The sequence below is a fragment of the Canis aureus genome, chromosome 2 (genome assembly GCF_053574225.1).
Source record: "Canis aureus isolate CA01 chromosome 2, VMU_Caureus_v.1.0, whole genome shotgun sequence".
Lineage (NCBI taxonomy): Eukaryota > Metazoa > Chordata > Mammalia > Carnivora > Canidae > Canis > Canis aureus.
In genome coordinates, this window is record NC_135612.1 from 27,378,844 (window position 1) to 27,405,520 (window position 26,677).

The 26,677-nt window shown below is 38.7% G+C and overlaps 1 protein-coding gene across 5 annotated transcripts; it reads left to right on the forward strand.

Moving 5' to 3' along the window:
* On the forward strand, positions 1–26,441 carry MTX3 (metaxin 3). 5 transcript variants are annotated; one of them, XR_013362188.1, is made up of 11 exons: positions 1–129; positions 585–654; positions 1,022–1,098; positions 2,034–2,126; positions 2,612–2,794; positions 2,938–3,014; positions 3,494–3,651; positions 4,904–4,992; positions 8,285–8,483; positions 20,213–21,632; positions 25,723–26,441. XR_013362188.1 is itself a non-coding variant. In XM_077866898.1 (9 exons), the coding sequence occupies exons 1-9, from the start codon at positions 49–51 to the stop codon at positions 8,393–8,395; spliced, it is 939 nt and encodes a 312-aa protein (XP_077723024.1). In that variant the 5' UTR covers positions 1–48; the 3' UTR covers positions 8,396–14,819. The 5 variants fall into 5 exon arrangements, 3 of the variants coding, with proteins under 3 accessions (XP_077723024.1, XP_077723038.1, XP_077723045.1); XR_013362193.1 differs by lacking the exons at positions 20,213–21,632; positions 25,723–26,441 and adding an exon at positions 9,232–14,819; XM_077866898.1 differs by lacking the exons at positions 20,213–21,632; positions 25,723–26,441 and having other exon boundaries at positions 8,285–14,819.
* The last annotated feature ends 236 nt before the right edge of the window (positions 26,442–26,677 follow it).

A 26,677-nucleotide genomic window follows, 5' to 3' on the forward strand; every position in this document is an offset into this window, starting at 1 on the left:
ATTGAACCGCTAAGTGCTTCCGGTGGTGCAAAGGTCGGCCCCGGCAAGATGGCGGCCCCCTTGGAGCTCAGTTGCTGGGGAGGTGGCTGGGGGCTCCCATCGGTGCACAGCGAGTCCCTGGTGGTGATGGTGAGGCCTCCCGGCGGCCCAGGGCGCAGGAAAGAGGGGCGGGGCCCGAGGCGCGAGGCCGGCCGGGCGGCGGTCCCCTGCGGCGCTGCAGGGCCGAGCCCGGCCGGGGCACCTCTCGCCGCGCTCTGCGGGCTCCTTCCCGTGGAGCCCCAGCCTGGCCTGTGAGCCCGCCGACGCCCGGCGGGAGAGCCCGAGCTTCCCCGCTTGGCCCCGAGTCTCCTCGGCCATGCACAGCTCTCGGGGCGGTGCGCGCGCGCTCTGCACCCCCAGACCTTTGGGGGGCCAGGTGCCCGAAGGCTGCGTGGCGGGCGAGCGTCCTCGGCAGGACCTGTGGAGGGACCCAGCCCGCGGGTCCGGCCTCTCGGCCGTGGGGCCGCCGGGCTGTAAAATAAAGCTGCTCTGCACGTTGGCACCGCGCGCTCAGTCTAAATGTTCTATTGCAAACTTTGTTTCAGGCTTACGCCAAATTTTCTGGCGCACCCTTGAAAGTCAGTGTCGTAGATAACACCTGGAGAGGTTCGAGAGGTACAGTGTGAACGTTTCATACACCTTGGGCTCTGTTAAATGACCCCCGCCCCCGCCCTTGGAGCCAGGAGGCACGTGGCCGTGCAGTGCAGTACCTTGGGCTTTTCATTTCTTCTTACCACGGCCCTGGCTGTGTGTTGCTTATGGTTTGCCCATTCGGGGTAATACTTTACAGGCCCGATCAATGGGAATTATGAGAAATGCCAGTGTTCTCCAGAGCTGCTCTGTGAAATTGCAAAAAAAACTAGGATGAGCTTGCTCATTCTTCCCCCCTCCAAGTGTGCAACTGATACAGTTTTCTAGGGGATCAGAATCTCTTCGGAGGAAATAGAAACATTTCCTTGTATGTAAACTTCTTGATTTATAGGGGATGTACCAATTTTGACGACTGAAGACAACATTGTTTCTCAGCCTGCAAAAATATTAAACTTTTTAAGGAAACAGGTGGGTGGTTCCTTTTTAACATGTTCCTTGCATGTTACTTAAAAAAAAAAAAACCCACAAATATCCTAAAGTTTGGGGTTTTTTTTTTCTTTAATTCTTTTTTTTTTTTTTACCAACTCAGTAGATAATTGGAGATACCTCGGGTTTCATATAAAAATAGACTTGAGAATTATTGCTCTGAATCATGAGTTATATTATGATTTGAAAGTCCTATAATGAGGTATACTCAATTTATATTTTCATGTACTTTTTTGCATTTTATTGAAATCGAGACATGCAGATTCAATGAAGCCATCTTCACTATTCACTCATTGATGTGATTGTCAATTTAGTCACAAAGCTGCTGTGCACCTTCTGCTACATATGCCATCTGAGTTCCACCAACTAGCAGCTATTTTATTTTTAAAGAACTCTCAAAGGGAGAGTTGCAATCAGATATTTCATTAAGTAATGTATTTAAGTTGCATGAGCATGTAAAGATTTGTATGATGTATCCATAATATTTAAACATGTAAAGACTTTTATAAATACCAAAGTTATGGGTTTTGTTAATACTTTCTTAAAAAAATAAATCCTATGTCAGCAAATTTTAGAATTTTTCTAAATTGGAAGGTTTTTTTTTCTTTCTTTTTCCATGGGAAGAAATGCAAACAACTAGAACTTCTTGCTTATTGTTAAAAATAATAGCTTGTGTTTATTAATTTTGTACTTTATGCCATGCAATAAACTAAACTAGGTCATAATCACTGAATTATAGCAGTTAACCAAAGCGTAATACTTACTGACCTTTGTGTGTGAAGTTGTGCTAAGAACTGTATTTGCATTAAGCAGCATTTGTCACTGAGTTTGTATTTATTGTTCTGCCTTTTAATGTCATTTTTCCGTTTTTGAGGAAGAATAAGAATCTTGTTTTTTGGTTTTATATTTTTTAATAGAAATATAATGCTGATTATGAACTCTCAGCAAAGCAGGGGGCAGATACACTGGCTTACATTGCTCTCCTCGAAGAGAAGCTTCTTCCTGCAGTGGTGAGTATTGGTATTGTAGTGACCTACTAAAAATACACCTAGTTCTATTTAGAAGCAACGTAATGAAAAAGGTTCAAGAGCGGAAATTGCATTTATGTATTAACCTTGATTCGTTTATGTTACTGTGAAACTGGATTCTATTAGTCATTCAACTAAGACATGAAACAATGAATGCATTTTGGAAATAAAAATTATTTGTGGAAGATGGAGTTGTTTGTTCCCGTGTATAACTATCATTCATTAATTCAGCAAGTAATTATTGAGTGCATATGTGCCAGGCCTTGTATGGGTGCCTGGGATATAGCAATCAACAAATCCATGTGTTTAAAATCTTGTTTTGTTCTTGAGTCATTCTAATTGGGAAAGTTGTATGAAGCCACTTTAGAAAAAGCTTTCACACTGGATGACTTCTTGAAATAAAAGAACATGCTTATAGTGGTGGTGGGTTTGTTTCTTGGTTTGTAGTTGTTTTGTTTGCTTTGCAGCTTCACACATTCTGGGTTGAGAGTGACAATTACTTTACTGTGACAAAGCCATGGTTTGCTTCACGAATTCCTTTTCCCTTGAGTTTGATCCTGCCTGGAAGGATGTCTAAGGGAGCACTGAATAGAATTATCCTGACCAGAGGAGAGCCTCCCCTCTACCACCTCCGAGAAGTGGAAGCTCAGGTATGGTTGGGATTACTTTCAAAGCAAGGGGCCTCCGGAGGAGGGACAAGAGAGACAACAGAGATGAACATACCTAGATGCCTGCCTAACAGGAGTTCTAGAGTATCCTTCCTACTTTTGAGTTGTCATTTCATCCTTATTAGATATACAGAGATGCCAAGGAGTGCCTAAATCTTCTATCAAACAGATTGGGAACATCTCAGTTTTTCTTTGGAGATTCGTGAGTGCATGCCCTTAAAAACCATTTTGATGTTTTGTATGCATATAATCCATGAGCAGTTATTTAAAGTAAGTCCTCTTGCCCCCCACCCCCCTTTATGAGTTTTTTACTTAAAAGATTTAATAGATTACTATAGTAAACTTTTTCTGTGCATGCTAATCAGGTAGTGACTCAATATGCTACATATGTGAATTTAAAATATCTTAAGGCTATTCCCACCCTGTTTCCTACCTCTGTGCAACAATTGTGAGTAAAAATGAATCTTTAATTTATAACGTTTCTTCAAATAAAAGAAATGGTTAGGGTATCTTAAAAACTAATCAATAAAGCCCTCATTACATCATTTTCATAAGCTAAAACGTGTAGTAAATCTTTTAAAAGGCTGTATTATATAGTCCAGAATTGCCAAATGTATGAAAAAAATATTTTTAAGTTAATATTTTCTTTGTGTTTTAAGAAAATCCTTAATTTATTTTTAGGCCATCTACCTTGGATGCCTATGTGTTTGGTTTCCTTGCACCTCTTTATAAAGTACGCTTTCCTAAAGTTCAGTTACAAGAACATTTGAAACAGCTGTCCAACCTGTGCCGTTTTTGTGACGACATCCTAAACAGTTATTTTAGGCTTAGTGTTGGAGGTAAGGTGGCTTCTCTTCAGCTAATCTGTGTTTGCATAGAATATCTGCATATTCTCCTCAGGATGTATAAGCATAATTCATGACTTATTGAAGAAGCTTGTATATTGTCTTTAAATGTTGAATTATAGCACTTGAAAAAGTTGCGTTTTTCCATTTTATTCCCGTGTGTTAGTTCCATGTTAAACAGAGAAATAGATACTTACCTTTTGTATGTTCTTCAAGATTTTATACATTTCTTGCCTCTTGTTCTTTAAATATTGCCCCTTTGAAGTGGATCATTTTCTTCTAAAGTTAACCACAGGTATTTATTGAGTACCTGTTGAAAGGTAGCATTTATCCTAATGCAAATGGGCAGTTATTTTAAATGTTGCTTCTAGCATTTTCCTGTGTGAACAGAAATCAGCAGCAGACTGATTTGGGTGAGGTACACTCTCACGATTCCACTACTTGAAAACTGATTGCATCAGACTGGAGGTATTGTAAATAGAGGGTACCTGTCACTTAGGATGTGATTCCTTGGGAGTGTGGGGCCTTGTGCTTAAGTGATTGGGATACAAAATTTGTATTGGGAGAATTGGCAGAAATTGTCCTTTTAAGAAAAACAGTCACAAGGATAACTGGCTTAGGGACAGTTTATTTTTCATTGTGGGTGATGTGTTTTATACAGAGGTAGGGGTTAGCAATTTGAGAGTCATGAAACGAACTTCCAACCTTGTTACTCTGGAGTAGTGATTAGCAAACATAGCTAGAGGACAAATATGGACTCCTGGGTCCTATGCCAGATTTACTGAAATAGAATCTCATAGGGACAGAGCCCAGGAATCTGTATTTTTTGAGTCCCTCCAAATACTGTGGGTGCCTGGTTGATAGTTGTTTGGGAGTCGCTGCCTTAGAAAGCTATCCCAATCAGTTATGACTAAAGGCCTATTTGGTATGGGTGGGGAAAAGATACAACTCAGATTCGAGAAGGAAATGAGAACTGCTGTGCTCTTTTACTAATTACTTTGGCTAGCTGCATAACACTTGGCTTCTACTTCTACTGAATAGACAAATTTAATCCTTTTGTTTAGGGTTTGGTTTTGGAGCATTACTATCCCTCTTAACTTTGCCTTTGAACCCAGAATGGTTTTTCTCTTTGCCTAATTTTATTTGTTTTTGGAGGGCGGCCTACTTGGGAGGGTTCTTTCAGTCTGAATAGCTTTAAAGACTTTCAAAATTTTCTGTCTCTCTGATTTCTGTCCTGGCTTCTTAGGCATCTCTCCTGCTGGACAAGAAATGGTAGACGCAAATCTGCAGAAACTCACACAACTTGTAAATAAGGAATCCAACTTGATTGAAAAGGTCAAGTTTATTTCAATCATTTTTTTCTAGTAGTTTAGTATTTTCCTTTCTAAAATTAATATCATAACTTTAACTTTACCCTCTTAGTTTTTTTTTTACCCTCTTAGTTTAAGAGTTTATTTTTTCATAAATCTGCTCAAATATACATTTACTGCAGTTGTACATAGTATAGTGTTTTGAAGCCAGTAGTGGCCTGATTACTTTCTCTTTTTTAAAAGATTTTATTTATTAATTTTGAGAGAGAGAGAGAGAAGCAGTGGGAAGGGCAGAGGGAGAGGGAGAAGCAGACTCCCCGCTGATCAGGGAGCCTGATGCGTGGCTCCATATAGGGACTCCGGGATCATGACCCGAGCCAAAAGCAGATGCTTAACCAACTGAGGCACCCAGGCTGGGATCAGGCAAGGCCTGATTGCTTTGATAATGGTATTGGGTTTACTTTTACCACATAATTAGTATTTTTCAAATTAAGAGACCCAGGAGCCTGGCCTAAAAAAAAAAAAAAACAAAAAAACACTCTTTGCTTTTCTGTTTCTGTCTCTCTGTCTCTGAAGGTTAATGTTTCTTGAGATCGTAAGCACCTGTGCTTGTCCTTTCTTTCTTTTTTTTTTTTTTGTCCTTTCTTATTAATGGCACTTGTAATGTCTTTTTCTTTCTTCTACGTAAACTTTTATTTTTTTCCTCCTTTCGTTCCTTCTCTAAATGTTGCCTACAGTTTTTCATCATTGTGGATATTTTGCCACTTTAGGGTTGTTCATTTGGTAAGAGAGAGAGATATTGAAGAAGTGGGTAGGGGAGACGGCCAGTAATGGAAATTTCAAAAGTGAGTCTAATTGGAAAAATACAAGAGAGTTACACATTTTCCCCCCAAGTGTCTGATAAACTTGTTTTTTTTTTCTTATACCAGTGAATGATACTTCATTTTTTCACTAACCAATGAGTCAAAGTGGCCTAATAACACTAGCTCGCAGTTTCTGAGGTCTGAGTAACCAGCAGTGTGTTGTATGAGCTTTATGATTTGTCTCGTTGAATCCTCACAGCAGGTCTACATACTGCAGCTACTCTATCAGCCCTATTTTACAGATGAGGATACTAAAGCTTCGAGAGTAGTGTATGTCACCTCCCCAAGGTCATTCAGCTGGCTAGCAGCAGAGAGGGAATTTGAACCCTGGAAATTGGATTCCAGCGTGGGCTTTGCAGTTAGCTGCAAATGAATGAAATACATGAGATTCTGTATCCAGTACTAGTAGCACTACTAGCCAGGAAACCTCTGCCACTCTCTGGAATGGCCATTCTCTTTCTTGTTATAGTATTTCATGTGTTGTTAGAACGTGAGAAGTGAGTACGGCTGAGCATAAAACTGTAAAAGACCAGTACTAAAGTTGATGTGGGCTGGCTGAGCACCAAGTGTGTCTTTTTAGCCCAACTTAGTCAGTCCCACGAGAGGAAATATATTGTGTTTTTTTGTTTTTTGTTTTGTTTTTTAGATTTTATTTATTCATCACACACACACACACACACACACACACAGAGAGAGAGAGAGAGAGAGAGGCAGAGACACAGACAGAGGGAGCAGAAGGCTCCATGCAGGGAGCCCGAAGTGGGGACTCGATCCCGGGTCTCCAGGATCACGCCCTGGGCCGAAGGCGGGTGCTAAACCTCTGAGCCACCTAGGGATCCCCTATATTGAGTATTAAATGTGTGTAGTAGAAGATAATACATATTGTGTTAGACACTTAACTGCTAGATGAAGGCCATGCAATAGAATTTTCATTTTCTACATGTGGCAAATTCATGACAGACATGTAAAGGGAGCCAGGAAATACCTACTGGTGCAGAAAGGGAACATAAGAGGCCCTGTCACCACTTTGTACACTTCATTCTCATATCATCATCAACATATGAAAGTTTCCTAACTCTGTCAGGTACTCCTTCTCACCCCTGTTTCATATCTGCTCTTCAGTATGGTTCAGTGTTAGCTATAAGACGTTAGAGCAACAAGTCCTATTGGCTACTATAGTTAACCATTTGGACAAAAGATCTAGAGCTTAAAAAAGGAGTAATGTTGGAGGAACTTAGTTCTTGCAAGAAAAAAACATGACAACACTATTCAAGTAGTTCACTGGGAATACCTTTTTCCATTGGAAAATTAAGTTAATTTTTTATTCCCTTTGCTTTCCTATAAGTTCCATGTACCTCTGCTGAGACATTTCTTCTGTGCTTTATAAGAGCATCTGGAGAAGATACGGGAGAGTTTTGCTCTGCACATGCTCATAACACTAGAAAAGCCTGCTTATCAAGTGGGTAATCAGATGCTGTCTGCTGTCAGGTTTGGGATCCTTGGTGGAAGCTGCTTTCCAGTCTTCTGAAGTTGAGCTGATAATGAGCTCAACACTAGGCCTTGAACTTTCACTCTATTTTGGGGCCCCTGCTTAAAGGTAGCTTTCTAAGGTCTGACTCAGTTCTAAATAATCCCACTCCTAGTGTTTCCAGGGATGCTGATGTCCTGCTAAGGGCAAGTCTGAAACTCTTGGACATTTTCTCAATATGCTCCATAGTACTTTGTTTCTCTAGAGCAGACTTAGAACTGATACGGTTGTTGTAGTATCTCTGGATTGGGTCTAAACAATTTATCCTTCAGTGTATCTCTTCTCCTGGCTTCCCATGGTCTAAATACTTGCAACCTGAAAGAGCTGGGTTTTTTGAGGGGAGTACAGGTCTTTTTCACTGAGACACTGAGGTATAGTTGAAAAAACAATAGTATTGGAATAAGACGACTTGGGCTCTAATTTCAATTCATGATACTAGCTTTGCAACCTAATGCAAATTTCTTAACCTTTCTGAGCTTCGTTTTGCTAATATGTAAAATAGGGAATGATATCTTCCATTTTTTTCTTCACAGTTGTGTTGGGAAGATCAAGGGAGATATTAGATATGAACATAATTTGTAAACTGGGAAGCTCAGTGTGTCAGAAGTATTGCTTTTTCACTTATTATTGGAAGACCTCTTAAGTTATGACATGGTTGGGTTCAATAGAATATTCATTTTATGGAGTTGTTATAATTTATGATGGCATCAAAGGTGAGCAGTATTGCTTTTATACATATACTGAGTTAGCTGGTATTTGAGGTACCACATCTTGAGTTCCTGAGAGATTGTAAGGAAAAGGTTCTCAAGCAGTCCTGGAACCCTATGGTTCTGTACTCTTCTAGGCTATAGTTTGGATGGGGAGACCACAGTCCACATAAGTGGTGCCACAGCCATCAGTCAGATTACCTTTTGTACTTTCCACAGATGGATGACAATCTTCGCCAAAGCCCTCAGCTTCCTCCTCGGAAACTGCCGACACTTAAATTGACTCCAGCAGAAGAAGAAAGTAATTCCTTACAACGACTATCACCGTGACAGTCATCATGCTTTGTGTCCAAAGTCCTATGATTGTTGCTGTAATGTCTTACACTACATGTGTGAGAGCAAAAAGAAAATACCACTAGTAGGTATACGGAAGGCTCTAAAAAGAAACTTTCTATGACATCTAGTTTCTCTTAATTAGGAAGCTTGTATTTTAGCTTGGCAATGCACTTTAGATAACATCAAAGTGAATACTAAATGAACTTGGGGAAAAAAGAAAACACACTGTACTGTACATTTAAAAAAAACAAAAACCCTGCCTTAATCTTGGCAGATTTTTGCCTTTAGTTCACGCTGCTGACCAAAAGCTACAATTCTGTTCTGAATGTGCACTCCTATTTATTCCAATTAATTTATTTAGTTTTCATAGAACAGTTTGAATGTCTAATATGTGGCTGTTTGAGGCTTTTTTCTTCTGTTTAGAAATTTGATGCCTATTTTAGATGTTAGGAAAAATGTAATATTCTCATATTCTATTTACTTCAGTAGAAAAGCCTGTATTTAAAAAGCAATGGGGAATGTGCTTTTTAATTATGCTCTCGGAAGTGTAATCTTTTGGGTGATTAGTACCATGTATATATATATGTATGGTACTATCCTATGGTGTGTGTGTGTATATATATATCTAAGAGAGATATATATATTTCAAAGGTGGTCACATATAATATTCATCTGACTATATGCACTTCTGTGTAACATTTGTATTTGCACATGTGTTCGTTATAAGGTTAGCAGGGACTCTTTAGTTTATTGGACCAATGGCAGCTTTAGACCTATATATTTATAGTCCATTTTTAACTCTAGTCCTCTCTTTCTTGGATTAATTTCAGGAGAATTGAGTGTGTTGGTCATCATTATTACGCCAGGCTGTGAAGTCTTACTGAAGTTTGCCCAGTTGTCAGTCACTTCTTGGTTAGATAATGGAATTACCTACTGTGTGCTTGGTCTGAGTTGACCATGCTTGGACCAGTGTTCAGACCAGGGTTCTTTCCTGAGGAGCCTGTCATGTAGTCAGAAGCTTTTATGGCAACTTATCTTTTTCCATATAGTTTAACTACAGTTGAAGGATCTAATGGAATACTCAGAAATAGCAGTAGTTTTTAAAGAATATTTTCTCTCTATTCGTTGCTGAACTGTTAAAGGATTTGCTATGCAGGTGATTTTGCTTATAACAGAATTTCACTTATTTTAGTGGCTGGGGTGCTTCTGTTGTCCTGAAACCACTTCTGGGGTTTTTTAAATATAGAATCATGTTTTTGATTAGTGTCTCAAAAGATTACTATGGTGCTCAGCAAATCTTACCACGTCGTGCAGAAACCCCCATGTTAAGAAAACAGCTTTGTAGTCAAGAGACTCACCTAATTTGAGCTAAGTGGAGCTCAGCTGTGTTTGACCTAAATCCTCCCAATTTGTTCTGTATTTAGGTAGCTGTGTATACAGGAGTCTTTAAGTCATTGTAAATATTTCTTCTTGAAAGTCTTTATTAAATGAGAAACAAGGTAGTCTTCAAAATCTTGTTCATCTGTTTGGATGCATTTAGGGAAAGTAGCTAATGAGTTTCACATTACTTCTGCAACAGGTTTGTATGTTTTGTATTAATTTTCTACTAGATTCCAGCAATCCAAAATCCCTGTGAATATTCCATATTGAAAATCATGACCATAGGACTTTATCGTTCTCTAGATTGATACATATTGGAGAAGGGTGGTTAACACATTAATCAGGCATCTGTTTATGCTTTAGTTAGGGTTGGTCATTTTCAATTATGATTTATAGTAAGCCTTCCAGGAAGCACTTGAAGTGGCTTAAAATTGTCACAGTCATAAAACAGGACAATTAAAATTAGTTTGGGAAAAATTAAAAATAGGGAGAAAGAACTATACCAACCCTAACAGATTCTAAAATCAAACAGTAAGTTTAACTCCCAAGTTTCTCCATGGACACAAATACTGGCTCATGTAAAGTTTTCTGTCAATGAAACTACTAATATCCATGCTAAGAAAAATGTGTTTAAAGTTCTATAAGAATGTGAAGATTGTGTTCTTATGACACAGCATTCAGCCAATAAGCATACTGTAATGTTTCACGTGTTGAAAGTTTAATCAAAAGATAGCATTTTAGAATAACAAGTATTTGTCATTTTTTAGTAGAAAAGACAACTGTAACTATGATTTATTTTCTTTTGGTCATTCCTGCTTTGAATTGCCTCTAGCCTTTTTGGGATAAGCCAACGAGATACCAGGAAGCTATAACTGAGCATAAACCACTCCAGGGATCAGCCATACATATAGGTAGTATAGGAAGCTTTTAGAAAGGAACAACTTTCCAGATTGGGCAGAGAGCTTGTGATCAGTCTATGAGGATATGCTTTGGATAAGTGTGAGTTTGCTGAGATAAATGGTCCACAGTGTTAAACAAAAATACTGGGAGCTACTTTCTTTAGGATGTGATGGTTGAATATGACCAAAGGGACTATATTTGTGTTTATATTTGTTGGTAGTATAGGATTAGAAAATCAGTCAGATAATTCCCATAAGGTAAAGATCCTCCATCAACAGACTACCATCACTTATCCATAAGGCTGGCCTCTTTTTTTTAAACACTGAAGACACTAAAGAGCACTGAGGATAGTCATCCCTTCACAGTATTTTTTTTTCCCCCTGCAAAGGTCAGCACTGAGATTTTCAACTTAGGTATGTTTGTATTATTTGGGGGGGGAGGGCACTAGAGAATTCAAGATTTTTATAATCCAAAGCATCTGGATTCCCATTTGTAATTCCTATTCATTTAACATTGCTAGATATATTAACATGAAGGAATAAGGAAGCTTATTTCAATCACAGCTAAGGTACAACTTTCAGAAGTCTACAAAAATGGATAAAAACTAGACATCAAAAGAGACAGAAATTGGTAACAGTGATAGAATCTCAGAAAAGCAATTTTTTAAGGTGCTTTCATGTGATAAAAGTGATATTTGAAGTCAGCGGTATGTTTTCGTGGGGCCTCTTCCAAGAATATACATTCACCAGACCTATTAGATTTTTTGAGTTTTCTATAAACTATCAAAAATGTTAACCCTTTAAAATCAAATCATAAATACTTAAAGACAAGAAGCTGAGGGATGGATACATAGTCTGTGTACTATTTTTGCAACTTCTTGTGAGTCTATAATTATTTCAAAATAAAACGGTTTTAAACTGTATGTTTAATAATGCAAACATAGTAATTAGTATTCAGTTCCAGACAAAAACATAATATAAATTAAATATAATTTATTTCCCTCTTAAGTTTAAAGAAAGAAACACCTCAGGTTTGTAACGAATGATTATCTAAAGATCTGTGTTGCCTTATCAGAAAAAAAACAACAACCTAAAACCTTTTCTGGTAAAATATTATATGATTTTGTATTTGTAATAGAATCTTCTTCCTATGGTACCTGGGTTTACTTTTTAGGATAAAATATGTTGAAAAAAATTCTTCTGTGTCTTCATGTGGTGGTAGTTCTTCACTTCACTGTGCTCTAATTACACAATGTGACGAGATGTACACTAGGATTATGTGTTAAAGAAGAAAGTGCAGCATGTGTATGTTTTTTGTTCTAAGCTCATAGGGATTTAGTAATTGACTTTGTCTTGGTTTGGTTATTTATATAATTGAAATCCTGAGCAGAGCCACTAAGTATAATTTGGGTTATTTTTTTTAAGATTTTTTTTTTTAAGATTTTATTTATTCATAGAGACAGAGAAGGAGGGGCAGAGACACAGGCAGAGGGAGAAGCAGGCTCCATATAGGAAGCCCGATGTGGGACTCCATCCTGGGTCTCCAGGATCACACCCTAGGCTGCAGGCGGCGCTAAACCGCTGTGCCACCGGGGCTGCCCTGTAAGTTTGGTTATGGTCTTTTGTATATGTTGTTGGCATTAAGAATTATCTCTTGCCTTTCTTTCTGTTCAGCTTTGTGGAATTTACATTTGCTTTTCAATGTTTTTGTAGTTTTTAAATAGATTATTAAGAAATTTGTTGTTAATTACATGAACTAAAGGTTTATAATCCTGTTACCCTCAAAGGTTTAACAGAAGTGTCATTAGATCTTCAGAATGCACATTTTCGCAGAGAGTAAAGATGAGGTTTTGGGCTTTTTTAAGGGCTTGCAAAATATTTTAGCCCCTGTTGGGATGTAGTTAGTGTTTGCTAGGAAGAGCCCAAAATCCTGTTGGGAGGTTATATTGGCTAGGAGCCCAGGTTACCAGCCCTCAAGTTAAAACCACTGTGATTGAGGTGGAGAGGTATTCTCAGAATCAAAAAGCATACAGAAATTATTTGTTCCAGATGAGAGGCCAGTGGTTACTGATGAGAGTTAACATTCTTGAATAATGATATAAGGAAGAGTAACTTCGAGCTGGACATTTGTAGAGAGGGGAGTGTTGTGATAGAAGCATATTCTAGCAAAACAAAGTAGATTCCTTAAAAAAAATTACAGGAGAACAAGTCTTTTTGTATCCTGATTATTATTAATTTGAAATTATACTGTCAGATTTTTTTTAAAACCATCTTTTAGTTCCTTGGAGAAGAAGGTGTGTTTTGGCAGCTTATATTTTTATGTGAATAGAGGGTTCTGTGGCCAAATAAGCTTGGGGAATGCTTGGTTAGACAACGTTAAGTTACTCTAGGCTTTTCTGAACCTTTGTGTGGTTTCAGTCTCTGAGAAGGGACTGTATTGTATACACTATTTCCCTGATTTATTGTATATGGTTTTTTTGTTTTGTTTTTGTTGTATTTTTTGTTTATTTTGTTTTTTTAAAGTAGGTATCTTCTGGGATTTGTATTCTGAGACATATACTTAGGGAAATGCTGCCGTGGAATGTTTTTGCTTGTTTGTGCTAATTGCAAAGGTTTCCTGTTGTTAGGTGCCCCTCTAATGAGTGGTGCTAAAAAATGAGAAGATAGGTTAGGGTTCCCTTGGACTGTGCAGTTGAGAGAGAGGTGGCTGTGGGTTAAAACAAATTGGTTATTTAGGCCCCTGTGAGGCCCCTGGCCAGGCAGTCCCATTTCCCTAGAATCCCAGTTGGCTTGGAACAGCTCTACAGGAATATGACCTGGTGGCTCCAGAGAACTAAGCAGTCCTTAGGCATCTACGAGGCAGAGGGAACCAACTTGGAATTCTAGAATAATTTTCCAAATCATTTTTGGCTGTGCTTTAAAAGTGCCAAAAAGGTGATGAAATCAATAGCATTAGAGTCACATACAAGCTGCTTATTTTATACATATATAAATATACATACATATTTGTGTATATATACACAGTGCTGTAGAAAGTTTACAGTTGCTTTAGTGACAAAGCAAAAGAAATTTAATATTTTCAAGTTCTATTCTAGTACTGAAGACATGTTCTAAACAAGGATTTTATGTTCGTGTGTACATTTTCTAGGATGAGGGTGTACAGTTTTCACTAAATTCTAGTGGTTACTATATCCTAGAAAATTTAAACATCACTAGCCCTCCAAATTTCAGAGGATTAAGTATATTTGATTTCATTTCAAAGTATAAAACCGGATCACTATTCAGGCATAAGGGTGCTCTTTGTTTCTTCTCTACATTGTGTACGGTTGTGTATTTGGAACTTTGCACTTTGGATATATATTTGATAGAAAGCTTGCCTTTGGTTTTTGAGTTGTATAATATTTAGCCATAAGAAAAGCAGTTGGATCTTTATTCTGATTCTTTAGTTTTCCTTGTGCAAATTCAGAGAAATGCCTTTTAATCATTTACTCTATGTATCCCAGATTCTTGGAAATCAAGAAAAATGACTAGAGTTTGCATCAGTCCTCGGCAAGTCATGCACCATAGAGACAGTTGTGCTGGTCACTTGTTCTTTGGGCTGTTGGCTACTTCTCTTGCAATCCTGTGTGTGTTTCTTGGAGAAGGAAGGCTATACCCAGGCTTTTATGTTAAATGCATAAAGATGAGCTTTATTCCTCTTCTGACTCGATGTTTTATTTTGTATAATAAGAAATAACATGTTTCCATTTTTCTATTCATCTTGAAATGGAAATTTGAGGTGTTTGTAATGTAACTGTAGCTTTCTAGAAGATTGACAGAAAAGAAGATTCAAAAATCTATGTGTACACGTATTGGTTTTGTTCTACCAAACCTATCTTTGGTAAATATTTTAAATATCTGTACCAGTGTACAAATACTATAGTTTTATTGTAAAGTAAACATCTTTAAGCCATGTTGGTCGTAATTTAAATATTCTAATCATGCCTAGTGTGAATATATTTTACTCAGAGACTATATATAAATACCCAGAAGTGATAATGATGATCAATGTTGTAAAGAATTTATTCTGATAAGTGAGAAACTGGATATAATATCAAAATAGCTATTTTCACAATAAAATCTCAAATTGCCTGAATGTTTATTAATTTCTAATTTGATGTTATTTATTCCTTGAGATAAATATTTTCATTGGGAAGAATTTTTGAGCGGTGAAAATGGTTCTTCAGTGCTGGGCCTGAACTCAATAGGAGGCTGTTCTTTATAAAATGTTTATTCTTTCTATGATGTGTTAAGATCACCTGTGCTCTTTTTACCGCATGCTGAGGCAGGTTAGAGGCCTGCTCCCTCAGCCTCTGGTATGCCAGTGACTCAGACAGCTCACACAGTGTTTCAGGGCTACAGTTAACTCATCATCCCTTTGGCCCAATAAGTTTCTTTTAAATTTTCCCTCTTGCCCACCTAGACAGTCCAGTGATGTTCCATTTAACATTGAATGGAAGACACACACTGAAAAATGCAGTTTTAGTGAGGGGCTGGGATGTGTTTGAGGGGGAAGATATTAATGTTTTTTTTGCTGCTCCCCCCCTTTTAAAAATGGGGTAGGATATATGGGCATAGAGAATCCTTTTAGAACTTTAGTCAAGTAAGGACAGCTTCCTTGAGGGAGTAAGTGTCTTTGTTAGTAGAATCAATTTTTTTTTTAACTGAGTCTAACTTACATCTAGTAAAATGCATTGATCTTCCACATAGAGCTATCAGGTATGTGTTTCTCTCACATGACAAGCTGGCCACATCACTGTTGATACTTCTATCCCCAAAGAACACACATCTTAACTGCATATGAACTTTAGGTTCTAGGTGAAAGGTTCCTGGGTAGATTGTGGTGGTTAGTAACAATCACCTGCTTTCTGTAAGAGAGCAGGAAAGAAGAGTCGCTACTGTGGACTAATGGAATTCTTCTGAGGAAAGACAACTATTTGGAGTTATAAAGCTGAGAACCACACAGCAAAGAACTCCAGAAATTTTGCTTCCTAATTGCTCAGCTCAGAGGTTTGACTTTGGTCTGGGGTGGTTTCAGGTGCTCAAAAACTCCTGGATGACCATTCGGCATGATGCTCTTCAGTGGATGATAGGCTATGACATAAACCCTGCTCTCTTTTTCCTTTGCCACGAATAGCAGCTACTGGTAGGAAACGTTTATGTTTTGCCATATTGGGATCATGTCCTAAGTGAATCTCCACGGGAGAAACAGTGAGATAAAGGGGAACCAGGAAGATCACTGAGTGTGGCAAAATATGATTGAGATGAGCATATATGCCAACAAGAAGGAAAGTGCTGCGGAGGAATAGGAGGATTTGTCTTAAAGCAAAAACAAATTGTAATTAAGTTCCTAGGTGTAGAGCAGGGAAAAATTAGTCCCTTCTTGGTCCAACAAGAGCTTTGGGAGAAAGAATGAGAAACCAGGCTTCATTTCTCCAGGTACATTAGTCAGCCTCCTGGAATGCATGAGACATCTGTGATGAAGACATGGAGACAGCTGCGCATCATCAAAGACATTTCTAATTTCAAACGCAGCCAACTTGAGCCTCCAAAAGTTGTATTTTTCCAAGTGAGACAGAGGCTATTCTATTTATCTTATTTTTTGAGTAAGCAAGTGAAAACAGTAGGAAGAATTTAACATTTATAAATACAATGAAGGATGGGTTCCTCAGATCCTACTTTGGGAAGGGTGGTTCTTTTAAGAATTCACGTTTTGAAAAAAATGAAATCTTTTGGTATAGAAGCAAGTATGGCATTGTCTAAAAATCACAATTAAGACCAGATTTATGTTAAATGCACGATGCTAACTGACTTATCTGAAGACCCTCTGTTCCCATTATGTGGCCCAGTTTTCTCCAGGAGAAAACTTTTCATTTAGTGACCATGATTGTACAGTGTTTGTATTCCCTGTAACAGCCAATTCACAGGGTGACTACTGCTGAAACAGGTCAATAGGTTTAGTCAATAGGTTTAGAAAAAGGTGTGAAGGGATATAGTAGATGTAGAAATTAGGAGGGAAAAGAACCCAAGAGAAAGGAACTCTACATATGATATCCCAGGGGCTCTGGGGATAAAGCTGAATGGAATGTAGGAAGACAATGGATGTTAGCTTTAGAAAGCCCAGCTTACAAATTCGAACTCCAATAAAAAAATTAAAAATAAATAAAACAAAACAAAAGCCCAGCTTAACACAGTACACCACTTGGTGATGTTGAGCAAGTTTTTCGATTCTGAGTCTGCACTGCAATGCAGGGGAATAACTGGATCTGAGTCTATGTATGAACAGTTTTATGTGTTTGATTTTTTCAAAAACTATTGAAATTTAAAGCTACCCAAAAAAGCCCCCACCTCTTAGGAATAGCCTCTGTTAACATATTGATATCTGTTTTTCCAGTCTTCTGTTTTCTATACACACATATATACAATCCTGAATATCTTGGAATCCCATAGTATGGACTATTCTGTAATATGCTTTCTCATTTAATATTCAGGAAATCTTGTACATTACATATTCCACATGATTTTTAAAGGCTATGTGCAATTTCATTGTATGGATGTAGCACTGTTTGTCTCATTCCATAGCAATGGACATTAAGGTAAATTCCTCTTTGGTAGTCCTTGTTATATATTATCAAATTGTTTCTCAGGAAGACTGCAAGCTTCATCTATGCAGCCCTATGTAGGGGAGCCTGCATTACTGCATGATTCTCTCAGCTTTCACCACGTGAGAGGTAAAAAAAAAAAATAGCCTGTTTATTTACTTAGTATGTATTCCTTTGTAACTAGTAAGGTTGAGCATTTCCCCATGTGTCCATAGTCCATTTGTACTTCTCCTGGAAGTAGTCTATTCATCCTCTGCATAAAAGGCAAATTATTTAACTTCTCAGAAGCCCTGTTTTCTTAGCTGTAAGATGGGGTTTCCATGTGGTCTAAATGGGATAACACGTTGCACATCCAGAATATGGCAGTTGCTCAACAGTATTATTTCCTTTCATGTTCTTTCCTGGATTAAGAGCTCCTGGAGGATGGAGACTCTTTTCTTTATTGTATCTTAGCACAGTGCTTGGAGCATAGAAGGAGCTCAGAAAGTTTTTGAGGAAGGAAGAATAGAATTTGAAAACATTTTGAGTATATCAGGAAAAGGAGTGAGAGAAGTTGAAGCCAAGATCCAGTGAATCAGCAGTGAGAAAACTGGTGGGTTCCTCAGAAGCTTACTATTAAAATGGAAGAATTTAAATTTTATTCTTAAATCTCTACTAAGAATCAATTCCTTGTAGACTGACATGGCTAAAGGACACTAAATACCTATATCCGAGGCCATAAGTAGCCTTGAAAAGTTGACTGATTTTTTTTTTTCTTGTAAGCAAAAAGAGATTTTAAGTAGGCTAGGAAAGATGACTAAAGGAATTAATAATTTTATATACAGTGAATAGTGAATTTTAAAAAGGATTAATCCTAATTTTCACATACTAGATTCTCCTAGACTAGGAGTAAATGCAGTAATAATGTAATATTTTAGACTGGTTATAAGTAAAAGTAACTCAGAGTGGTGGTGCCTCAAATGGAAGGAAGAGATTGGTGTTAGGTCCTGTTTTATTCAACATGTCCTGTGACTGGGGGGAGAAGGAGTCAGTGGTTTGCTAATGAGATTTGCAGATGGCTTTAAATTGAGAGGTATTGTAAACAGCAGGAATGACAGAGAAATGATACAAAAGGAGCTGGAAAGGTTAGGAACATAGACAGGAAATCAAATGATTCAGGCTGTAGTAATGCAAGCCAATCTGACATGTGGGGCCAAATAAGAGGAAATACAGATACGCTGTGAGAGAGACAAACATGGAAAATAGTCATCTCAAAGGAGGTTGGGAGGTGGTACTGGAGGAGAACAAGAGAGGTAGGCAGCAGGAACCAATGGCTATTGAATGCCTATTATGTGCCCTAAACTATGATTTGGTATTTTCTGTGTTGACTCCTTCCTTACACCCACCCACCTTCCCTCCCTTCCTATTCTGTTACCCCATGCTCAGATACTCGGTGTGCATCACCGTAAGTGTACTCTTCATCCCCTTTATCTGTGTCACCCATCCCCCACCCACCACCCCTCTGGCAATCACCCGCTGTTCTCTGAATTTATGAGTCTGTTTTTTGGTTTGTCTCTCTTTTTCTTTGTTTATTCATTTGTTTTGTTTCCTAAATTCCACATGAGTGAAATCACATGGTATTTGTCTTTCTCTGTCTGACTTAGTTCACTTAGCATTATACCCTCTAGGCCTATCCATGTTGCAAAAGGCAAGATCTCATTTTTTTTCAATGGCTGAGTAATATTTTGTGTGTATATATATATATATATATATATATATATTCTTTATTCATTTTTGGATGGGCACTTGGGTTGTTTCCATAATTTGACTATTGTAAATACTGCTGCAATAAACATAGGGGAGCATGTATCTTCAAATTAGTGCCTTTGTTTCTTTTTTTTTTATTTTTTAATTTATTTTATTTATTTATAATAGTCACAGAGAGAGAGAGAGAGAGAGGCAGAGAAACAGGCAGAGGGAGAAGCAGGCTCCATGCACCGGGAGCCCGACGTGGGATTCGATCCCGGTTCTCCAGGATCGTGCCCTGGGCCAAAAGCAGGTGCTAAACCGCTGCGCCACCACCCAGGGTTCCCAGTGCCTTTGTTTCCTTTGGAAATGCTAATTGGTATAGCCACTAGCATTTCTCAAAAAATTATGGAAAAAAATATGGAAGTTCCTCAAAAAATTTTAAAAAATAGAATTACCATGTGATCCAGTAATTCCACTACTGGGTACCCCAAGAAAATGAAAACATGAATGTGTTGATTTCTTTTTGACCAAGATTAAGCAATTCAGTGCTTGCATGAGAAAAAGAGTTTTTGAGGATTAATTATGCACAAAAGCTCAGTACTTAAACAAAAACTCAGCCTAATTGGTTGATCCCAATGATTGTTAGTGTTACCAGTATTGGAGAGCACTGTGGAAGTGGCCTGGAATCTCCAAAAAAGCTTTGGTAGGAAAGGTCAGTATCGAGATTCCTACCCCAGGCATTTCTTATTCAGTGGGTATTTCTGAGAATTCTTGGCAGTTTTCTCCAGGCTATCCTAGTTGCCAGCAGCATGATGGAGGTACCACAAAACCTTTGGTGAGTTAGCACAGGAGTCTAGCTTGGGCAAAAATAAGATGTGTGTCTCACAGTGGCTACCCCATGAGGTAGTCTGTTCCTATCGGCCATGCCCCTCTGCATCTCTCTCCCAGTACTCTATTAACATATAGCTCTCAGCTCAGCCCTTTGCTTGGATCTCCTGTTATTCCTTATCCTTCTCTCTTTTTGTAAAAATCTAGGAACTATTTATATTTCTTCTAGGTGTCAATAAACCAAAACAGATTTATTGGTGGTATTGGCTTAATTTAGGAATCTCCCCCCACCCTTTTTTTTTTTTTAATGGAGCTGCTACTTCTCATTTTTTCAGTTACAAGGACTTGAGGAATTGGGTCACAGTGAGGATCCCATGGAGATGAGGAGAAAGAACCAAAATATTCCAGGGAAGACAAACCTTAATAAACCTTCAATGTATTCATCTACATCCTGAGGACAAGACCGGAACACAGCGCAAAGTATATGTTGAAGGTGTGAGCTGGAAAGGAAAGATGTCCAGGACATATTCATTTTTTTAGTCAACAAGTATTTACTGAGTGCCTCCTTTGTTCCAGACACTCTTCTTGGTACTGATGATATACCAGTGAATGCAACACTGCCCTTGTGTTACCTACATTCTAGCAGAGGAGACAATTAACAAGGAGCTCAATGAATAAGCAGATTGCATAATATAATAGAGAGTGACACGTGCTATGGAAAATGAAAAAAAGTAAAGCAAGAAAAAGAGGCTAGGAGTGTTGGGCTTGGGGGCACATGATGGTATTAAATATGTCAGGGTAGGCTTCATTGTGAAGATGACATCTGAATAAAGACTTGAAAGAAGTGTTGGGTTCGCCTTCCAGATATCTGACAGAAAGCATTTTAGATGTAAAGTACAGGTAGAGCAACAGTCCTAAGGTAGGGCTTATCTAGCGTGTCTGAGAAACAGCAAAGAGGCCAGGGTCTCTGGAGCAGAGTAAACAACGGGAAAATAAAAAGAGCTGAGGTCAGGGAACTATGGGGTGGGAGCAGACCATGTAAGAGCTTGTAGGCATTTGCAAGCTTTTGGCTTTTACTCTGAGCCATTTCAAGATTTTGAGTAAAGAAGTGATGTCACTGATTATTTTTCAAAAGGATTATTTGAGCTATGGTCCTGAGGATGGACAAGTGTGTAAGCAGGAAGACAAGTTGGGAGTATGTTATAGTAACCTAGCCAAGAGGTGGTAGTGGCTCAGACGGATTAGGATGGTAACAATGGAAATAGTAAGAAGAGATTGGAGTCTGGATTTAATCTGTGGGTCCTACCAACAAAGTTCCTTGGCTGATTAGACGTGGGTTGTAAGAGGAAGAGAGAAGTCAAGGGCAACTTTAAGATATTTGGCATGAACGCTGGATGGATTGAGTTGCCATCAACTGAGTGGGGAAGGCTATGAGTAGAACAGCTTTTGAGGGGAGTTTAGGAGTTCTGTTTTTGATATGTCGAGTTTGTGATGTCTATTAAACACCCAATGGAGACTTTGAGTAAGCACAAATCTGGAGTTCAGAAGCTACAAATTGAAGCATCATAAAGACGATAGAGATGTTATTTAAAACCTTATAACTGAATGAAATCATCATAGGTTTAAGTTAGAGAAAAGGACTAAGAACAGAACCCAGGAACATTCTGAACACTATGAGATCATGGAGAGAAACAGCAAGGAAGCAACAAGAAGAAAATCCAAAGAATGTGGCATCCTTGAAGCCAAATGAAAAATGTGTGTGTGTAAAGGAAGAGGGAGTCATTGCAGTGAATATGGCTGATGGGTCATAGAAAATGGGGACTGAGAAGACCTGACCATTGAATTTAGCAAAATGGGGGCATGGGTGATCTTGAGCAGTTTGGGTGAAGTGGTGAATGGGAGTAGGATCAAGAGAGACTAGGAGGAAAGGTACTGGGAAGAGTGAGAAGAAGCAAATGATGAATAGGATCATTGTAAAAAGTGTGACAAGGCTGGGAAAGATCTCTAGAGGTAAAAACGCTTTCCCCTGGGTCCGTGCATTCCATCAAGGAGGCAGCCACCTATTTATTTATGTATATTTATGTATAGCTGCAAATCAAGTCAGCATGTAGCCGGCAGTGTTGAGCTAGGTCATTAAGAAATCTTCCCCATTAACAGATCCAAATGGGGTTTACAGAGTTTGTCAAAGGACTTGTGATTACAAAAATATTGCTATTTGAAACATGGGCTCTTTCTCACAATGATGAGTTACATTATTTTCTTTTGTAAATAAAGTCTAGCGTCTTAATACATAAAGTATTAGTTAAGCCAGATAATATGGATAACCAAGTCAGTCACTGGAGTATTTTCTTTGGAGGCTTTCAGCTTCTGTGGTTTAGGTAATAGAATTTGTTTCTTCTACCTAGGCCTGGAGCCCAGAGAACTGAGCCCAAATGAAGTAAATCTGCATCTTTATTTTCCATGTGAGCTACTTAATGACTGTGTGTATTCATCAGGGGACAGGAGGAAAATATAGTCGAAAATTAAGGGTTATTGCTATAGAAAGCACCGAGAATGCTTTGTGAAGTATAAGTACATATTAGGAAAAATGTAATGTTTTAAAGGCACAGATGTGTTTGAAAACATCCCAGAAGCCTGGGTGTCATTTTCTCTCTTGCCTGCTCTAGGTAGCCAAGCACCTCCTCCTCTCTATTCCTCCCTGTGATCATCACTCCAGTCTGAGTGGTTCTGCCCCCCATGGCTGTCTCTGTTCTGGGTCACTGCTGCAGATACACCATGAGTCTCTGGGCTTCTGGGTTTGCTCCCTACCAAACTATTCTCCATATTGTTCAAGAGTGATCTTTCTAAAATGCAAAATAATCACACATCATTTTTGCTTAACACCTTTTATTGGCTCCTCGTCATTATCCCGCCTAAGCTTCTTAACTTCTAAGACATTGAATCATCTGGTTCAAGTTCAGCTGTGCCCCGCTCTCTGTCCTCACCACTGAAGATCCAGCAACCAAAACCAGAGAAATCTTCCAAATTTATCCCATCCCCATACTTTCTTTTCAGTCTTTGGATGAGAAAGCTCCAATGAGGAATAGAAGAAGACACAAAATCAATTGAACAAGACTAAGCAGAGAATTAGATCTTCAGGCTCCATTAAAATAGAAATGGAAGGGAAGTCCTTTGTTTCAGTATTCATTACATTCAGATTACACTAGATGTTTCTATTTCCGCTAGTCTAAAGCGCATGTGTAACAGCACTGAACATAAATCATTTATTGGTTTCTTTTCTACTCGGCTTTGAGAACTCTTGTGGCTCAGTCCTTGGCCCTGTTTTTACACTTTACTCACTTACTTTACACACCCACTTTACACACTTTTCCTTGTTTGTCTTTTCCATTCCCCAGTCTATAAATACCGCCTATATTTTGAAGTTTCACAGATTGATATCTCTGGTCCAGGACTTTCTTCTGAGATCAGATTTCTTTCTTCTTCTTCTTCTTTTTTTTTTTTTTTTAAGATTTATTTATTTATGATAGACATGGGGGGGTGGGGTGCAGGGCAGGGACACAGGAGGAGGGAGAAGCAGGCTCCATGCCGGGAGCCCGACGTGGGACTTGATCCCGGGACTCCAGGATCGCGCCCTGGGCCAAAGATAGGTGCTAAACCGCTGAGCCACCCAGGGATCCCCTGAGATCAGATTTCTATCCAACAGATGCCCAAAGGGTCTGCACCAATCTCAAGATTTTATCTAAAGCTGAACTCTGATCTTCACCCTGCCAAGATCTCTTCCTCTGCTAGTTTTCCCTAACTCATTGTCACCTAAATTACTCCACCACTGAGGTCAGAGACCTGGAAATTTACCTTTTTTGTTAGTAAGAAAACCTACTAATATGCCAGACATTGTCTGGAATGTTTATATATAGTAACCTGTTTAATCCTTTTAACAAAACTGTCAGGTAGCTAGTGTTCTTGTCATCCACTTTATAGACAAGGAAACCAAGGCACAGAAAGGTGAAGTAATTTGCCCACGGTGGTGTAATGGTGGAATCGGGATTTAAACTCAGACGATCTGCCTTCACAGTCCATGTGCTTAACCTCTGCACCAACTGTTATCCTTGGCGCCTCCCTCTGATTCACCCCTACACCCAGTTTATCAGAAGTACAATAAGTTTCACCTCCAAAAATATCCTGAATCCATCTACTTCTTTCCGTGACAGGTGCCTCCACCCTAGACTTTGGCAGAGACTGTCATAATAATTCCTTGGAGATCTCCAATTCTACTCCCTCCCTCTGCCTCAATTGGCCACCCTGTCATTCTTCCCCATGAAGCCAGGTCTTAAATTACATGTTGTTTTTTCTGAGAAGCCTTCCTTGACCTCCATACTAGAATCACATCCCACCAATAATTCTTTCTCAAATCACCCTTTTCTATTATAGTACATTTCACAATTGATAATTATACATTTGTGTCTATATTTTTTTTAAAAAGTAAGCACTGTGAAAATAAGCACTTATTTTTCACCGTCTACCTGGTACCAACACAGAGCTTAGCCCTCAGTAGGCGGTTAGTAATATTTGTGAACGGGTGGATAAGTGAGTGACTGGCTAATATTGAATAAGAAGTGATTATATTATTCTTATTTTATGTGTTATAATGAAAGTACAGTTTTACTTCTTTATAATGGGCTAGTGGGAGGAGGCCTTATGAATTAGTGAAGAATGATTTTTAAAATAAAATGTACTTTTATTGTTTCAATGAAGGACACTGTATCATTCTAGTAAGCATGCTATCCATTCCCTTTACTCCTACACTCCTTTCAAAGAGATTCCATCCCTACCCTCATACCCTTTACTCAGCTCATTGGACCAGGGGTAAAAACTAGCCCAAGCTACCCCCCCGTTCAGAATTCAGAATCAGGAAACTGAGAAACAGAGCTTTAAGGCAGGACTACATTCATTCATTCTTGAAATATTTATTGAGTGTCTGGAATGAACTGATCCTTGGGGATATAATGAACAAGACACATATCTCCCTGAAAGCATTGATAGTTCATTGGAAAAAACTGATGAGTAAACCTGCCACCATAATTTAGCATGTTAAGTGCTGTGACATGGAAATTACCAGAGAATACACAGCAGCACATAGGAGAGGTACCTTATGCACTCTTGGCAAGGTAGAGAACGCTTCTTAGCAGAAATGATGTCTTGGCCAAAGGAGAGTTTAACAGATGGAGGAGAGTATAGGGATGAGGGGAAAGAATATTTTAAGCACAGGGAACAGAAAATGCAAACGTAGTACATTTCATCTTTGTGAATGGGGAGGGGAGATTATGCTGAGAGGTGAATGTGGTCTCCACCATGAAAGCCCTTGTCAGCCTATAGAGTTGGATTAAAGGATTTTAACCGAGGGATGACATATTCAAATTTGTACTTTAGAAAGGTCCCAGTGGCCTCAGTAGGGAGAATATACTGGAAGCAGAAGTCCCAGTTAATAGATTGTTCTAGAATCGATTTTTAGAATGGATTGCTGACAGCAGGGATAAGTTGGCAACTGTGGGAAGAAACAGAGTGGATGCTGAAGGTGATATTTAGGATTGTGATGGGTGAGGGAGAGAAGAATGAAGGATGTGTGTGGGTTTAAGGTATAGGCTAGCATTAGATTTGTGAGGTCATTTGCTGAGACAGGAGGCCCATGAGGGAGCTCAAGGAAGAAGTCAGGGCTGAAGACACACATATGAGCATTACCTCCCTAGAATTAAGAAACATTTTGGGGATTATTACCCACTCAGTTTATGGAGAGTGAAAAAAAAGAGGTCCATGGGTAGAATCCTAAGTAACTCCACCATTTAAATAGATGGGTGAGGAAGAGCCAACAGAAAGGATTTAAGAAGATGTGTCCTGACAGCCGGTTGGAAATCCAAGGAAGGATGATGTCCGGGACACCAGTGGACGAGACCTTTTTCAGAAGGGTCTAATGATTGTCAGTGCTCTAACAAAGAGACCCAAACAAGGAGAACTTCAGAAAAATTCATTGCTTGGGATATTCAAGATACCGCGAAAATGTCTCTTAATTGTAAACATTATTCTTAATTATCTTATTTGTTGTATTCATCTGTCCTTAGGAATGCGGAAGTAAGCTTCCTTGTCATCTCCTAGCCTAAAACCTTAGAAATGCTCTAAGAGTGGAGTCTGGATTCATGAGGGTTTTCTGAATTTGGTTTTCAAATGCTATTACACATCAGCTCGTGAAGTGCACTTGAATGTCAGAGTTGAGAATGTGGAAAAAAGGAGACATAAGGAAAATTTATTTTAAAAATGTTTTTCAACTTTAAGAAAAGCATCTAACAACTCACTAAGTTTAGCATTTCATGTGTGTTTATGACCTGTCAAAAACTGCCAGAAATTTACTTGTGAGCAAGAAGAAAAAGATGTTGCCTGTTTGTCATCTCTCAGAGCATTCAACTTCTGAAGGCCACTTTGCAACCAAAAAAGAACTTTCCTTCATCAGTGGATGTATGTTGAAGAAGAGAAACATTAGTAATAGGATCCGGGCCATGTAATGTTCATTAAACAATTAGATGCTGGTGCCAGCGGGTAATCGCTTTTTTCCATTTTATTTTCAACAGCTTGAGTGTTCCTAAGAGACTTGCATGGGGCTAGATCTGGTATTTTAATCAGAATTTTAGTGTATTTTCAGTATTGGTAACATCTCCCTCCCTCCTACTTTTACTAAGCAATACACTCTCCAGAGTCTGATCTGTGCTCCTTCTTCTGAATGTTTAGTCAATTTAATATACGCACTGGACATA

What these genes read in the sequence shown, in the direction of transcription:
- MTX3 (XM_077866898.1), top strand. Translation starts at nt 49, where the DNA reads ATGGCGGCCCCCTTGGAGCTCAGTTGCTGGGGAGGTGGCTGGGGGCTC. An exon ending in GCGAGTCCCTGGTGGTGATG is followed by an intron (nt 130 to 584) that starts GTGAGGCCTCCC and finishes ACTTTGTTTCAG; the next exon opens with GCTTACGCCAAATTTTCTGG. An exon ending in AGAAGCTTCTTCCTGCAGTG is followed by an intron (nt 2,127 to 2,611) that starts GTGAGTATTGGT and finishes TTTGCTTTGCAG; the next exon opens with CTTCACACATTCTGGGTTGA.